The following is a 17541-nucleotide window of genomic DNA, read 5'->3' as shown; positions in this document are numbered from 1 at the left end:
AAGATAGCTGCAGATTTCCTGCTTAAAGGACCCATTGAACACAGGAAACTGTAAGTTCTACCAAGGAATCATTTGTCACGAATGCATTGAAAAGGTAGAAAGGTCAGGATGAGGAAGACTCATCTTACTTCCTCATTTTAGGTGACCCCTCCCCAAAATAGACCCCTGACTCATTTTAAGAAACAAAGTACGCATGCTTAATAGCCTTTTTGCCAATTAGCATACGAAGCGAGGAATGGGAGGTGACGGGGTATGAATATGCATTTGTATTTTGGATATTCAACACTTTTGTAAATAAAAGACTTTGTAATTACCTGTGAATTTCGCAGTGCGAATTAGGGAAATATCCCGCGTGCTGCCCGGCCGTAATAAACATACACTTTCTAACTTTAAACTGTTAGAGAGTTTTTGTCCGTCACAGTTGGGTATCGATACTAGATCAATACCCATATTTCTTTAATAAATCAGAAACAGGGAGCTGGGCGTGTTGGAAAGCAGGTGCCAGTGTCTTCAGGAGGCTGATGAGGCAGATGGCCCCTTCAGAAAACAAAACAAAAACAAACAAACAAAAAACCGCCCAACCAAAAACTGGGGAGGATTTCGGGCCAAAAAGGCACATGAATGTGCCCCGTTACTGAGGAGAGAATGTGACTCAGGGAAGTGTTTCTGGATACTCTGGTGTACCCTGGACCTGGCTGCCTTTTGCTCAGAGCATTCAGCATTTCAGACTGACTTCTGTGGCTTGAATGGTATGAGTATGTAAGTAGGCAAAATGTATTTTATACAGGGGTTTTGGGAGGTGTATTTTAGTATAGCGGCTTTCATCCATCTTGCCGGGGAAATGAATACGGCCCCATTTTTGTCTTATTACAAACACTCCTCTCAGCCGTGCCAGCAGCTGCTTCAGCAATATTTGAACATGTTTCAGGATAAGCACCTTGTAAGAAGGTGCTTATTTTATTGGTCTGGGATGGCAAGAACCTTGTCCAATCCCTGCCAATTCTGACTGCTGCCCTGAAGTTACCACAGCTTTTGAAGTAATCCCTCTTAATAAGCATCAGGAATTCAAACCAGTTGCCTCTCAGGTTGTGAGAGGTCTGTGAACATAGGTGTCCAGCAGCATTTTAGACACTTTTGGCCTTTTAAAGCATCCTCACATCCAGCCCTTGCATGTGTGATTGAAGTGTGCGGAGACCTGAGGTGCTCGAGAGGCTTTTCTGCTGGATCCTATGGTATCTAAAATGGTTCTAGGTTCTTGCCTTTAGCAGCAGAATCCCATTCCTCATTTGATAACTCAAAATGGTGGGTCAAAAAACTTGAAATAAAATGAGCATTTTTCACACCTCTCATTGGCGAGTCTGTCAAAACAAAGAGGGTTGCTGTTCACCTGTAGAGTAATTTGCTTCATAAATAAGACATTGATGCAGTTACAAAGATCTAATGATTTAAAAAGTGTGATAGGGATCATTTACCTAAATTCACTTGTCTATATTGACCTTTGCAGTGAAGTGAATTGCATTTTTGTTCTTAACTTCTAAATAACATTCATGAGGTAAATGAGAGAGCTAAGAAATGCTGAGAAATACTAACTGCAGGTGGTGAGATTTATACTTGAATTGCATGATAAAATTTTAATACAGTATTCAGAAAATTAAATCTTACTCCAGCAACTTTCTTATTTGTCTGTTGTTGTTCATGTCTTCTAAATTCATGAGTTGCAGGTGAGAAAAGAATGATTTTTTTTTCAGGGTTTAAGCTTCAAATATGAACATGAGAAGACTATATTATGAATAAAATTGTAAGCTTAATATGGCAATACCAAGTACATTTCCCCCGTAATAAATTAATATATAATCTAGGAAAGTCTGCTTAGTTTATATTAATAGTATTCAATGCTTTTGCATGGATGATTTAAGACCTCCAGTCTCTAGCAAAATAGATACAAATATTGAGCAGCTGCTACCTTTTGGGAATTTTAGGAGGGTTTTCTTGTTCTATGTGTATTGTAAACTGCACTTCAGGGTACTCTAATTTGCTGTGTTAGCAGATTAGCCAAACTCCACTCATATCCATTTTTAAAATGGCTGCCTTGGTGGAAAATCTTCCAAATGGGGGATGATAATCTGGAAGTGTGTTCCAAGTGCGTTGTGAAGGTGAATGAAGGAGATATACATTGCATCTGTATTTGAATGTGGATTTTGCTCTCCTTCTTCCCCTTTCCCTTCTCATGTTCAGCTAAACCTCATGGATTTTTGAGGGGGCTTTGCCATTGCCTTCCCTGGTGTCTGATTTAGGTTCTAAAAGCCGTGTGTCCTTGCCTGGTTTACAAGGCTAGGAATGAGCTTGGGTGTCTCCCAAGTGGTGTTTCCAGCAGCAAGTTGTTGGTGAGGTCAGGCGCTACCACTCTGGGAGGAGTTCCAGTTGAGTGCTGCCGTCCCATTCTGTTCCTTGTGAACTGGGACTGAGGCAACCTTTCACAGCCTCGCTGTTGCTGCCCGTGGGGTCCCGCTGCATCAAGTGGAGTTCTTCCCAGAGCTGCTTCTAGGAGCTCCTTTCGTTGGAGTCTTGATTCAAAAGGTAAGATTGAAGAAGAATGTAGGCAATTTTTCTCTTAGTGGAAGTACGTGAACCTATAAATGGAACTACAGCTGCTTAATAAAGTAATCACTCCAGAAGTTTCAAAAAGTTAGAAGGCTGGATTTCTTAGCCAACTTTCTAAAACATGAACTTTTAAACATGATTTAAAAAAAATTCTGAATATTCTAAATATTTTAATTGTCGTGGTCTTATCACTTCAAGCCAGTAGCTGAAGTTGTGCAGTGTGTTTCCATATTTTCCAAATATGAGAAGCCATTTTGGAATATTGGAAAAGGAAGAATAAAATGTTTTATGGATGCTATTATTTTAAAAAAGTTTTGCTTGCCTCCTGGTATTTTGCTGGATGTTGCACCAAATTGAAGGAAGGTTTGTGTAAATGTATGTTTATCACACCTCAGTGTGAAAATAATGAGTTACTGCACAATTTTATACCATTTTTTTAAAAATCCAAAATATAAAAAAAACATTTATTATAATAGAGGGCTAAAGGATGGCTGTTATATTCGGTGTAACATTGTGCATATTTTGAAACCCTTACATGCACACTTTTCTATTGGGTAGAATTGAAGACAGGAGCTGTATTCAGACCTAGTGAAGCTCCAGAGATACCCAACAGCAAAGATTTAGGCCTCGTGACAGGCATTTAGGAAGAAAGCATAATGAATTCTTACTGTTTCTCCTAGTTAAATCCATTGATCAGTGCTGGGAAGTTAATTCACCTTGGAGCAAAGTTTGGCTGTTTTTTTGCCTTTATGGCTGCTCTTCAGGCAGATCGTTTTGAGTTGAGCTGTGGGCAGAGGTCAGAATGGGCTGAAATACCTTTAGGCTTTATTTCTGAAGCTCTTTCACCAGAAGTGCTCTATCAGCTTTGTAGGGGTTTTCTGCCGAGCTGTGGTATGATTTGAAACTGGTTGAAAGTGTTGATAAAGGAAATAGGGAGCTGTGCAGCAGTGGGAACCCCACTGGAAGAGTTAATCTGCATGTTGAGGTCTGTCCATGTCTGCAGGCATGGCGTGGAGGGATTGTGACTTTGCTTAAATACTGTTTTCTGTCCCTTTTCATGAGACTGTGCTTTTGTATGTGCTAGGGAGCTGCTTGCTAGCTTGGAAAGGGAGGCAGTTTCTATGAATCATTTCTCTCTTATTTTTATGCATTTCTCGAAATCAATATGTTGTATATATAAAGTATCAATCATGTGTGCTGCCCTTAATTTTGGGGTTGTTTTGGGCATGTCTGTAAGCAGTGGGGAAGAAGAATACTCTTCTAGAATGCTAGAACACTATTTAGGTCACTGGACAAAAGATAAAATGCAAACGTTTTTATCAGTTAGAAAACAGCTTCGAAAAATGGTTCGTGATAGTGAAGCATCTCGGGGTAGGGCATGGGTAGGGAACAGCCAAATCTGTTGGCAAAATCAGTAGCAGCTCTACAAAGAGAAGAAACCCCGTTTTTTACCTCTGCAGTTGAGACACATTTTTTAAGCAAAACATCGGAGTGTAATGTTGTAACAGATAACTGTCAGCAAATAGCAATAGGGGGAAATGGGGAACTGTATAAAAAAAAAATTTTTTTTGAAACCTTTTAGTAGTACCTTGTGGAATATCTATTGTCTATGATTTTAATGAGTTGAACAATATCCTATTTTTAGTGGAAGGTCCACTTGAACTTTATTTGAGCAGGGTCTCTGGTTCTGAACACAGATAGGAACACTTTAAATGTGATAACAAAAGGGAGGGCTTGGAGCCAGACCTCCTTAACCTATCATTAGGAGCTCAGATAGCCATCCATGCAAGAACTGTGTGCCACTTAAATAGAGAGGGGTCCTTGCTCTGGGCTCAAACTGCACACAGTGAAAATAGCACTGAAACTTGTGGAAGGATTTTGGGTTTTTAATTAAGAATTTAAAATAGGTCCAAAATATATTAATGATTTTTTAAATGAAATGCTGCCATCTGATATCACGCCTTTCCTCCCCCCCCCCCAGTAAATGCTTCTTCAGCTCCTTAAATATTAGAGCTCTAGTTTTCAGACCAAAAACTCCAGTACCTGCAGAAACGTGCATGGAAGAAACATTACAAACATTAGATTATTAAAGTATTTCTAGCCTCAGCAGTGTTATTTAGTTCTGCTGTCACCCACAATGGTGCATATCCAGTGCAACTCCCCTGATGAGCGATACTATTCAGTTTACTGGTGGTGAGATACTGTCAGGTTCCCAAGTTTCCATGTATACTTCACTGGGAACATTTTTCCTGCAGTGGCTGTAGGCTCAGGGCAGTACTGCATTTTTTGGATAGCTGTTGGTTGAGAAGCAGTCCAGAGTGCCAGTACTGAGCCAAAGGCTGTGGAGCTGCTCAGGCTGTAGGATTCACACCTCTGCTGGAACATCTCCTGGAATTTGTTGGTGTAGGAGCTGGCTGAAGTGCGTGCATTCGCCAAAGGAAGGATTCTGACAGGATGTTTCAGGGAGATGATTTCTGACCTTCCTAGGAATAAGCAGTACTGGTATTGGGGTAACCTTAACATAGGAGAATGGAAGAGAGATTATGTTCTATAGATTTACAGTGTAAATTTTTTCTGAACATCTTTTACTCTCCTCAGCCTGCTTTTTGGCCTCAGTTAAAGGAAGTGTGGGTAAGGTGTTTCAGTGTTATTATGGTTTTATTCCAGTGCTCTGCCACTGGCATTCTCTCTGATCCTGAGTAAATATTTTTTCCTCTGTGATTCTGTTTCCTTATGTGATACAGGAGCACAACTTCTGTTTGAAACAGTGCTTTGATAGAAAGCACTGTAGGAAAAGTAAATATGGTTACTAAACAAGGAAAGGAGAGCTTCTTCTGAATGTTATAAACCTGGGAAAAAATCTTAAATTTTTATCTCAGTAGATATAAGAAGGTTTTCATGAGACAAGTTTGTTGAGGTGTGATGCTTTATCCTACTTCAAAAGTTGTGGTTTTTTGTTTTTTTTTTTTTTTCCATAGAATTTTATTAAACCTTCTAATGCCACTAGGTCAGTCATGAACCATTGCTTGCCATGGGGATTCTCCAATATCCATAAAGAACTAGATTTAGGCTGTGTTCTTTTCCTTGGTAGATTGATTGTAAGGTATGATGTATCACATTATTTATGCTGAGAACTATGTGGAAGAACTTGGTGGAAATCTTATGTTCATGTGAATTTTAACTGCTCCTCAGATGTAGATTGAAAAAGTGCTCTAGGGAGAAAGTAAACACAGGCAGAATTGAAAGGAGATGCAAAAAGGAGTTCTGTGTGGTTTTGGTTTTAATTTTTGGCGCTAAGATTAAAAATAAATCTTCCAGTTAGGTCATTGCCAGCCTACACCTCAATGCAAAGCCTGTTTAAATACAGTAGCTTTCGGTGAATAAATGTTATTAATGGGTCTGAATCTTGCCACCTTCTCCTGCTCTCCTTTGTGGTGTTTGTGCTTTAATAGACGTGTTTCTTGTTGCTAGTGGTAAGAGATGATGGAGTCTGAGATGGTTTGAGAGTAGCCTGACAGGTTGTCTGGAAGTTTAAATAACTGAGCAGGTGCTTTATAGGTTTTACCTGGTGTTAAATGGGACAGATCCTTCCCAGGGGTTGGAGCTACTGCTCCATTCCAGGGTATGGTCTAGCCTACGGAGTACAAGAGGTCTTCTCTTTGCAGTACAACAGCATGGGCTTTTCTTTGCCCAAACGAGGAGATTTTAGCATCCTGAATATCTTATTTGGCGTGTTAGCTAGAGGATTAGGGGAAAATGCAGTAAATGTTTTTGTGGCTTCTGTGAAGGCTGATTTGCACTTGCTGTACTGACTGTAGCAAAAAGGATAAGAGATTTTATTCCCAGAGTGCTGTTAGTAACAATTAATGAAGCTATACAGGAAATACTGAAATTAAGAACAACCAGTAAAAAAATTCTATTACGTATTCTCAGCAGCGTTTCGTATTTTGGAAATCCTCAGGTGCCCTGTCCATATGTGTCTTGGTAAAAAATACAAATCCTGACAACTTTGTTTTAACTTCATTTTTTAGAAGACAGTAGGCCTTTGCATTTTCTGAAATCTCTAGGATTTGTGTCATTGTAGAGTACCATACAATAGAAGAAAAAACAACAGAGAAAACAAATTTGGTGCCAAGTTCCCGGGCGAGGGCTTTATGAATCCCTTTGCTGTCCGGTTCAGGAGTCTGAGAGTGAGTCATTGCCTCCAGGCTGAAGTCGGCATACAGTCAGAATGCACGGCAAAACGGTTGCTGTGCTGAAAATTCCGAGAATAATCACTGGAAGTATAAGTAATTTCATGCTTTGTGTCATCTAATTGTTAAAACCTTTTCAGCTCTAAACTTTTTTTGCCACGCTTGTGCTCTACTATATAGCTTTAAGGATGCCCATCCCCCTGCCACCCCTCCAGCAGCCGCTGTGTCCTGTCAGTCATCCTGAAATACACTGGGGAGCTTGTCAGGCAGTCCCTTGCAGATGCCTCAGAAGCCCAGTAGAGAGCCAAGGCAGTTGCACTGAAGTTCCTAACACAAGGAAATTACGTAGACAGTTGCTTTAGTGCTGAATATGGACCATATATTTTCTAGGATAGGTGAGTGATACGCTGTTGGCTTTCTAACAATCTAGCAGGAAATGGATTCTAAAGTAAAGGTTTTCTAATTTATGCAGAATGTCTTTGGCTCTGCTTTCTGACACTTACTAGTTTATGTTTGTATGCAGTGTACTTAGACATTCTAAAAAAAAGCTGCAAGTGATGTGTTCACGTTGCATTGCAGATGGATGTAGACTTCGGATGTTTTTCCAGTGTCCTTTTCTTCTTATACCAAAAGACTCAACAGTTTTGACATCTGATGAAAAGACAGTATTTTCATTATCTTGAGGTTGGTAGCACTTGGTAGGAGTGTGCAGGTGGTTGCTTTTCTGGCTGTTCTGGGACACAACTGTATCCTGTAACACATGCTTAACATCCTAAGTGTTGTAAGAGCTGCTGGTGTACAGGGCTGAGATTGCCTCCTGTAAAGGTTAATCTGACTGAGTGTGAGGTTATACAGCCTTTTACCGAAATATCTCGCAGTTGAGGCCCCTGCTGTAGCTAGGGGGATGTTATTTTGGAGTAGACAGATGCATTAAAAAAACCCCAAAAAACAAAAACCTGGAAAAAAGGAAGGTGGAATGTTGATTTTCATTTTTTTTCCTGAGGCAAACATCAGATTTTGTCATCTTAATGAATATGATTTGGAAGGACAGAGTTCACTTAGTAAGTGGAAATGCCAGAGAAAATCTTTACTGGCTGTGTATTTCTCTTTCTATCACCTCTTATCCTTGCCTTAATTAAAAAAAAAAAAAAAAAAAAAAAAAAAAATTAAGAGTCCAATTTAAATATTGATTAGCAGGTGTGGTATATAACAGTAAGGAGAGCCTGGTAAGCTAAAAATACATCGTCAGATTATCAAAATAATTTAAGATCCTGTCATTTTTGCTGCATTGGCTTGCAAAACTGTTTCTGTCTTTCTGCTTTAAGGAAGTTTCAGGAAGCATTAGGATTTTACTTAAAAAATATTGCTGGAGTCAGCAAGTGAGCCCTTAAGTGAGTTATTTATATCTTAGAATATAATTGAAATTTTCAGAGACAATAGTTTTTGCAATTGACTTTCAGTTGATGATTTGTTATGGTCTGACTCAAGGCTAAAAGCTATTATTGGCTTAACTGGCTTTTGAACTCAGGGCTCAAGCAAAGAATAAAAATGCTGATGTTAGACAATATGCTAAGGGTAAGAAACAAACAAACAAGCAAAAACCACAGAACAACCCACAAAAGGCATAGTCATGACACATGGATTCACATTTTTTCTGACCTGCAAAAATGGGGTTGGGTTTACAATACTTCCCAAGTTTGAGAGTGCTTTGTGGTGGGATTCTGGACCACAGTGATCCTCTAGTAACAGAAACTGACTTTAATTACAGCTACATGTTTATCTGCCAAAATTTAGAAAAGACCTGATTATTGCAGATAACGTGCAGCAGGGGAGATTGTGCGGTGAGAATGGAGAACAAGAAGCAAAAAGGTTTAAGTTCTCCATTTTTAGTAAAGCAGGTGCTGACACGCTTCTGTCAAGGAGTTGTGGGGAAGCCACCGCAAGGTTAAAGCATGAGTGTATCTGCAGACAAACAAGCCAAGGGTTATTTTAGGGGCTAAGATAGGGGCTACTTTAGGTGTCAGTAGAAGCACGAGGTGCTGTCTCCATCCGGTTAACCTGTCCCCTTGTAACTGATGTGTGTTTGACCAGAAAAAAATTCACAGCGCAGTCGATACCATCTGTTTGCAGCTGTTGTGACGGATTTCAAGAAGTGCCCGTATTTTGGGAGACTTGTGAAAATATCAAAGATAAGGATTGGTAACCAGCACCATCATTAAGATTAACATTTTTTTCTAATGTGAATAGAGAGCAGATCCATTGAAATATTGGCCAAGGACTTAGAAAACCAGTGAATTGCAGATGGCAAAACAGGATCTGTCTTTTCCAGAGCGTATAATTGATGCAATTCTGGCAAAGCTGGAGGACAGTACCTCGTTGAATTAAAAGGCTTTTTGAATAAGGGGTGGGCACAACCAGAGCGGCGCAGGAGCTTCTCTGCAGCGCACCAGGCATGGCCACGCCGGCAGCACTGCGGGGCAGCCAGAGGCGGTGCGCGGAGCGGGACGCTGCCAGACAGCAGCGCGCTTTGGGACTGGAGCTCGCTGAGGACAGCAAGTGTGGGAAGGACAGACATTAGTGGCATTCAGAGCAACTCATTAGTGTTGGACAGAAAGAGAACCGCTGGCAATCCCAATGTTGGGAGTCTCAAATTTTATGTCCTTGATGCTTGTTGAAAGTATATAAATGTTAAATGTGTAAAATATGGACAAATAATTAGCTTTGATATTTCTGGAGTTCTCTTTCCATGCATATCCATGGAAAGAAAAGTGCTTTTTTCTGGTCAGTCTGATCTCAGGTTTCTTTTTCTTTGTCTTTTGGCTCAGAATTAAAACTGAAAAATCATTTCATTCCATGTGCTGTCACCTGGCTGGATGTAGCTGAATTTGTGGGATCTTAGGTCTGCCGCTAGTACAGTTTGTAATAAAAGAAAAACTTGGCACTTGTCTAATCTTTAATAAGAATGGCAAAGGCCTGAATTACTTTATACCTTAATTCTTTAATTATTGCTTGCGTTATCTTTGCTTGCAAAATTGTGAAATGTGGCTAACTCTCCAGATCCATTTCTGCACCACTTGCCATAGAAACCCTAAACCTCCTGCGTTCTATTAAATCAGTGCTAGGTTCATGGGAAGGTGACAATATATCTCTTCAGCCTGCACAATTGTAGTACTTTATTACTTTATTATACAGCAGCAATGGTTGTAATAAGTCTTGCTTAAAAAGGACAGATATCCATTATTTGTGTATTTGAAATCTTTATTGGTTAAAAAGGCTTTGCCAAGCTGTGTTTTATGGGAAGTTAAGTTACTGCAAAATTTAAAATGTCTTTTATTTTGGGACAATAATCAGTTGCAATCCAGCTAAAGCAGTTATAATTCTTTGTTGACACACACACATTTCAGGCTAATGGCCTAAGCCATGGCCCAATGAACTTGGTGAAAACTGTTATTCACATCAGTAGATTCTGCATCAAGTTCCTAATGAATGATTTATTCACTTTAAAGACCTTACTTAGCTTTACTTCCATCTTATTGACTTCAGTAATAAGCTTTCTCAACTTAATCTGTCTTGACACTTAAAAAATATTTGTTATTGCAGGGTATAAAATAACAAAATGTTTCGCTTTTTCCTGCTGTTAATTTCCAGAAATTTTAAGGGCTGCTGTATATACTTTTTGTTCTTAAGGTGCTTATTATAACCCCTGTAATTTGGCACATGGAATAAGATACAGATATTGTGCACATAGCATTAACGTTTTGGGTTTGTGATAAATTCAGTAATGGAATTTAATATTTTTGGTTTAAAGGTCCTTTTTAGACTAGTAGAGGACTTCTATTCAATGGTATTCCAATGCAATTATCCTTGTATTTTTTTTAACATGTGGTCAATGTAGAAATCTGTGAGTGAATATAAGGAGTTATATGTACTTTAAGTCTATGACTTTACAGTTTATGTAAGCATCAGCCTATCAGCCTAATTTTTTTTCACAATTTTGAAATGGGGAATTGGAAAAGTTGATTGTATTTCTTGAAATCCTAAGCCTGTTATGAAACAAGTTCACACTCACATGGGCCATCTCTGGGCTCTGACAGAAGGCAGTGAGGCTTGTAGTCATGGTTAACATTGGCTTATTGCACTTCTCTTGTTTTGTACCCAGGTGAAATGTCAACAGAAGTGCCAAACATTAAACTGAAAATTGATCCTCGGAATCTGCAGATACAGACATTAACAGTGGAGAAACTACTGGAACCACTGATAATTCAGGTATTTCGGAGCTGCAGAAAGTAAGCTGGATAACTATAGAGGGAAGGGAGTAAGGCTCAAGAACTTTGAGTAAGGACATTATTGTGAAAGTCACACGCACAGCTGTTCTGCACTTACACTTCACTCTGGCCCAGGAGCTCTCCAGGGGTCTCCCTTCCAGGTTTGGTCATTCATTTGGTCACTTCCAATCTTGCCACCCAGTCTGTCATAGTAAATACTGCATGTTCTAGCTGGTCTCTTGCACACTGTTATCTAGGAGATGCTTAAATGTAAAATACACTGCAACTGGATTTCCAGTGCATGAAATAAGTAACCCTTTAAAAATAAAGTTGAATTTTCCCTATTTGAAGCTTTGCCTCTTCCTAACTCATCCAATTTATTTTCTTTTGTTAGTTATTCATTGTCATATTTGATTTTTTTTTTTTTTCTTTTGGTCTTTTCTTCCCTTACTCATTTTTCCCTTCTGGAGGGTTACTTTCCTGAGAAAGTAACCTTTTCTTTTCTATCATGACTTCATTTCCAGCTACTATTAACTGAGCTGCCTCTCTCGTTTTGTCTGCCTTTATTTATTTTTGCCTGGATGTGATTGATGGTGTAAAAACCCTCAGTTAACAGGTCAGTGGTTTGTGGAAGTAGTCAAGAATATGTGGATGGATTATAAAATTAGTTTCAAAGTAGTAGGAATAGATGTCTTGATAGACTGAATTTGAAAACCTCTTGTAGACCAGTAGGTCAGACTGTGCTCAGGCAGCTACAACACTGAGTGTTTTTAGAGGAAGTAAAGAAAAGTAAATTTTAGTTTGAGCTTTACAGGATCAAAGAAACCTGACAAAACAAAGTAAGTGCAGTTCCAGAATAAAACAAAGAAACCATCTAAGTCTAGGGTTTTTTCCTTCCAGCTCTTCTCAACCGTTGAAAAGCTTGAGGCTCTTCAAATTGGAAATGCTTTGGTTCTAAGATAATATTTTGGCTGTCTTTTCCCCCTCTTAAGTTTAATACTTTGCTTGTGGAAGGAAAACTTATGTTTTGAGTGGATCCTTTGAAAGAAAATATTGAAAATATAAAAATAAGGATTAAAGCTCATACTCAGTGAGGGGTGATTGAAAGGCTGGAAAGGTAATAAATAAAAATTAGTCTGTGATTAGAAAGAGAATCAGACTAGTCACAGATAAAAATGACATTCTTGCCAGATTCACTTTAGTAACTGCTGCTTGGAACAGAGTTTAACTTTGAGATTTCTTTTGTAATTTATTTATTTAATAGTCTCGTAATGCCGTGGTGGGAAAGAAGCAATGGAAACTTTTGAGGTTCTCTGAAGTCTGTCCTAGCCAGTTATGCTAAGTGTTAGGGCAGTCAGTAGATTAACAGCATCAATACAAGGAAAAAATCAAGGTGAAACCAGCCTGGGAAGTAACTAGGAAGTAGCTGTGGAAATAGCTACAAATCACTTGCTCAACTGACTTTCCCTGCAATTTGCAATTGGCAGTGGCGATTACTACGAAACTCTGAAAATAGTATAGCAACTGTTCTGTGTAAAACCCTCTGTGAGTTGGCAACTTTTCTATCCTTGGAATAAAACAATGGGCATAAATTGCCCTGGGGGTTTCCCTCTGTCTGTGGCCTTTATTTTATTCCAGGTGATTTGAGGATGTTAGTTTTGAAAGGAAGACTTCTCAGTCTAGTTCTTGATCAATGCATCTGGCATATTAAAAAAGGTAGTTGTCAAAGTTAACATGGTTCAGCTGACACAATGTGTAGAAAAATCCCTGCATGTTGGAGTCCCTTGGATCACTGATGAAAAACAGGCAAATTGAAAGGCTTTTATTCTGTCTCATCTACACCACAGACTTTTGCTCACAGGGAAAACACACACTATTGGTTTTGGTTCTACATATGGTGAGCTGACCTTCCACTCCCTGGGTGGGGTTAGCCAGTGTTTATTTGTATGGACACTACTTATGATTTGAAACAGTGGCCAAGGGTTCTTGTGGTATGTCTCCACGAGACTAGACAACCGCCGATGGTGAAAAGAAAGAGCCTGCTCTTTGTCGGGGGAGAAAATAGTGCTTTATTTTCCAGTCCTGCCCTGGCTTGGCTGGAGATCTTCCCAATAGCTCGCTGGTGCCAAAGAGACCTCGGCCCAACCCGTCCGGGGGCTTTTTCCCCAGGGGGCAGGGCCAGAGGCAGGGACAAGACATCACCCAATCAGGGAGAAGTGGCAGTGGAAGAGTTAGGTTACAGTGAGTAAGGACAACCCACGATACAGATTACAGATCTGATAAACATAACACAATATAAACCCAATTAATGCATTACCACAGGTTCTGCTCTTGTCATGTCTTGTTTTTCTTAAATGTCTAGGCATTGATATCTAGTTACAGTGAACGATGTTGTTCACAAAAAAGGATGTTTTATGATTGATGCTTAAAAATACTTTTTATATTAAGGTAAAGATGAACCAAATATTATGATACTCCAGGTATGAAGGCATTGCTTCCTGAACTGCTACAGTATTAAGAGATTGTCTCTAAGTGCTGCCAGTAACTGAATAATAGCATTGGAAGAACTGCTTCAGAGTTTCCTAGAAACCTGGTATTTGGCATCACCGTGACCCCACAAGATCCCCCACCCCTTCAGCCTAATAAGTAATGGCAATTATAGGTAACAGCAGTGTGATTCAGCTTTATAAATGTGGTGGCACGTGGCCTAGAGAATGGCTCAAAAACACAGCACAATTGTGTTGCTCCTACTAGAGCTAGGCTGGGGGACGTGCTGCGAAGGTGTTCATAACTGGGAAATCCATGAGCAGGATTAATGGGGATATGCTTTTCTTTTCTCTTAAAATGATACCAATGACTGTGTATTTTGCCACTACAGTACAAGCACTGTTGACAAGGGCATACTGTATTAGTCTCCGGTTCAGTTCGTTCTGGGTAGGATTGTATAAAGTTGTTACATTCCTCATTGGAGTTCTGTGTCAGAGAATTCAGAGTAGTTTTTCTGTTTTCCATAATCTCCGTGAGCAAAGAGCTATCTAGCAAATTTTGGCTTGTATTTGAGATCAGCTGCTGCCTCCAGTATTTTCCTGATAGTGATGCTCAAGATGCAGGGTCTTACAGTCAGGATTTTTCACCCCCAGGAATGCTTATTTTTTATACTTTCTTATTTGTTTTATTTCCTTTCCTCCTCAACATATCAATGAGAAAGTAGATAAAATGATATTTTACATTAAAAAAACAGTGAAAACCTGTGAAGTAGAGTACATTATTTTCTAGTGAAATAGTGATTAAATGCTTAAAATTTTAAAAATACCTTTTATTTGATCAGGTTTTTTGGGGCCTCTTCTAATTTTTGATGGTGTTTTACGCCTTTCTTATTGGAAGTATCAGCCTGTAATCTCTAACTCATTCTTAAAGATGCCGTCATTGAGAGTGCCTTAAATGTTCTAAACTGACTTTAGAGGGTTTGTAAAAATAAAAGATTTTTATTCTCAGTGCATTCCCAGTGGCTGATTTATGTGCAATAAATAATTCCATTTTCTTTTGAGCAACAGTCAGAAAAATGCCCAGGCCTTCTTTAACAATGGGAGCCAAAGTTATTTATGTTGCTCTCTCTCTTGTGACATGCCAAAGCAGTTGATGTCAGGTAGATGGTCCTTTTCCCCCCCAAACTGCACGTGAATGGTACAGGGGTCAGGGCTTTTGTGTTTACAGATGTGTTTATGAAATGTTACCTGGAGGAGATTCGGCAGTTGCGTTTGGAAATAATGATTCATGAAAAGCACTCAAGTGCATGAATTCATGGACGAGATCTGAAGGTGAGCTAAGGTACGTCTAACACTGTACCACCCATGTTCTGGCAGACAGAATGGGATAGGAAGATTAAAAAGCATCAGTGAACTTCATGAAAATAAGGTGTGCTTTAAAAAAATCTGTATAACACTTAAGAAAAATGTTTTGAGAGTCTTTCCTTAGCATTACACCTCAAGCAATGCCTTAGCGAATAGTCTTTCAGAAACATTCTGTTGGAGTGTGGAGGCTGTACTCAGATGATGAGGAATGTGGAGTGGGATGGTCTATAAAAATAAGTTCTTTATGGATGTTGAAGTGCATTGGTAAAATACGATTTGGACTAAGATGCAGTAAATCTAAATTCTGGGCAAAGTGGTGTACAATTGTAATGTTGAGAGCATCATGAAGAATTTGGAGATGCTGAGCTCTGGCCACTGGGACACCCCTTTGGTAAGAAGAGGAGGCATTTTGAAAGGTGTCTGTACTCATTTTGGGTATTTGTTCTGGGATACCTTGCAAGTCTTATGTGGGAAGTATGGGAAGACCCAGCACTTCTAGGGAGAAAGAACCCAGGGGTGCTGGCTGACAGCAGCTGAACTCGAGCCAGCGTGTGCCCAGGTGGGTGAGAAGGCCAGTGGGAGCCTGGCTTGGGTCAGAAATGGTGTGGCCAGCAGGACCAGGACCGTGATTGTGCATTGGTGGTGCCACACCTTGATGCCTGTGTTCAGTGTTGGGCCCCTCATGACAAGAAGGACATTGAGGTCTGGGGCCTGTCCAGAGGAGGGCAGAGGAGCGTGGGATAGGGCTGGAGCACAAGTGTTACGAGGAGCAGCTGAGGGGGCTCAGCCTGGAGGAGGCTCAGGGGTACCTTCTTGCTCTCTACAGCTCCCTGACAGGGGGCTGTGGCCAGGAGGGGTCGGTCTCTTCTCCGGAGTAACACGTGCTAGAAGAGGAAATGGCTGCAAGTTGCACCAAGGAAAGTTTAGACTGGATATTAAGAAAAATTCTTTTCCTGAAAGGAGTGCCGGGCGTTGGAGCTGGCTGCCAAGGGACAAGGGGGAGTCACACTCCCTGGAAGTATTCAAAATGCACGTGGATGTGGTGATTTTAGGGACATGGTTTAGCAGTGCACTTGGCAATGTTAGCTTGACAGCTGGACTTAATGTTTGGAGGTCTTTTCTTACCTTCATGGCTCCGTGATTCCCGCCTTGCTGAAACCTCCTCAGATAGCACTGAGGTAGGTTTTTATTTTATTATGAGCAGGTTTTAAAACAAGCCGTGGCAGGAGTTGGCATCGGGGGGTTAATAGAACAATGACTTTTCTCTTGACTTTGGTTTGATCTTACAGAAGGAAGAACACAAAGATGATGCATATTGAGTAAAATTGCATCAGATTGAGTTCAGTACTTTTGCCCATTCTTGGTATTTGTGCTGAGCTTGCCTGTCTTGTCTCTAAAGCAGAGGGAATCTCTTTGCTTATTCCTAATTATATTTTTTTTTAATTTTAAATACCGTATAAATTCACTTACAGAACTGAAACCATTACTGTCTCTTCTGTTTCTTTTATACGTAGGTTACGACATTAGTGAACTGTCCACAGAATCCTTCTAGTAAGAAAAAGGGCCGTTCCAAAAGAGCTCGTGTCTTGCTTGCTTCCGTGGAAGAAGCCACTTGGAATCTGTTGGACAAGGGAGAAAAAATTGCCAAGGAAGCAGTTGTGTTTAAAGAGGAACTTCACGCAGCTCTTACTGATGTGCGGAAAGAGAGTAAGTACACAGCAAACAATTCAGGCACCACGAGGATTTGGTTTAACCATGCCCGGTGTCAAAGTGAAGCTGGGATATCTCTGGGAAATGTGTTGTGATGTGCAAATCTCTGAACTTGGAGTTGTCTAATTGTATATTCTGGGATACCCCCTATAAGGAAATAAAGTGTGCAAGCTGGGCCCTATTGGGAAAAAATATGTATATCGTGGAAGTTTTGTTGTTTGGAATATGTTTTTGTTTTTTTTTTTTCCTTTCTTTTCATGTGTACAGGATGCCTCTTGATTTTTAGTGGCTGTTAAGCATGACTGAAAGTTAATCTCTATTTTAACTTCTTGAAAAGAACTGTATACTTGAATCTCGGATTATGGCCTTTTAGTTAAAAATTTAAAACCTCAAATCTTCCCTCTTTTGTGCTTTAGTAAGGATTTAATTTGGGAAAGTATAATAGTCCAGTGTGGAGGTATGTTTTGAGAGTAGGAGGAAGATGGATCCTTTAACCTACCATAAGAGTTATCCCCTCCTGATAAAGCAGGAGGGGAGCTCCTTTCAGGTGAGTTGTGTCATATTCTGTGTCCTCCTGACTTAATCTCTCCAAATTTTGAACCTGATAACTGGGCTAGTTTTTGTGATCTGCAGAGAATGTTGTAGCCTTTTTCTTCCAGGCTCTCTCTTGTTTTCTTGGGTTTTACTTCTCCGCATGGAAACTGGGAATATTTGGGTGAGCATGAAGGCCATGAGTCACATGACCAACATCCTAAATGTGTTCCTGCAGAAATCACAAGTTAAAGTTTGTGTATGTTGTAATTATATTGTCCTGCCCTTACTAAAGATGGAACTTAATCAGGTTTTTCTCTAAATTTAAATCTAAATTTATTTTATTTGGTCGTCTTGCGCATGCAGCTGGGGTGGTTTATGACACTCTGC

The 17541-nt window shown here is 39.9% G+C and overlaps 1 protein-coding gene across 4 annotated transcripts in view; it reads left to right on the top strand.

Annotated features, from left to right (window-relative positions):
• CTNNA3 (catenin alpha 3) overlaps positions 1–17541 on the top strand; it is a 444137-nt gene that overhangs the window by 10166 nt on the left and 416430 nt on the right. The window contains exons 1-3 of one of the 4 annotated variants that reach the window (XM_040071770.2): positions 659–759; positions 10954–11060; positions 16425–16617. In XM_040071770.2, coding sequence (XP_039927704.1) covers positions 10959–11060; positions 16425–16617 — 295 coding nt within the window. In that variant the 5' untranslated portion in view covers positions 659–759; positions 10954–10958. Of the gene's footprint in view, positions 1–658; positions 760–2530; positions 2578–7092; positions 7190–10953; positions 11061–16424; positions 16618–17541 lie in introns of those variants that run through there. The other 3 variants (XM_040071768.2, XM_040071767.2, XM_040071769.2) reach the window with 3 other exon arrangements.

The sequence above is a fragment of the Hirundo rustica genome, chromosome 8 (genome assembly GCF_015227805.2).
Source record: "Hirundo rustica isolate bHirRus1 chromosome 8, bHirRus1.pri.v3, whole genome shotgun sequence".
NCBI classification, from domain to species: Eukaryota; Metazoa; Chordata; class Aves; order Passeriformes; family Hirundinidae; genus Hirundo; species Hirundo rustica.
Note: the sequence above shows the minus strand (reverse complement) of the source record. Positions and strands in the feature narration are given on the sequence as shown.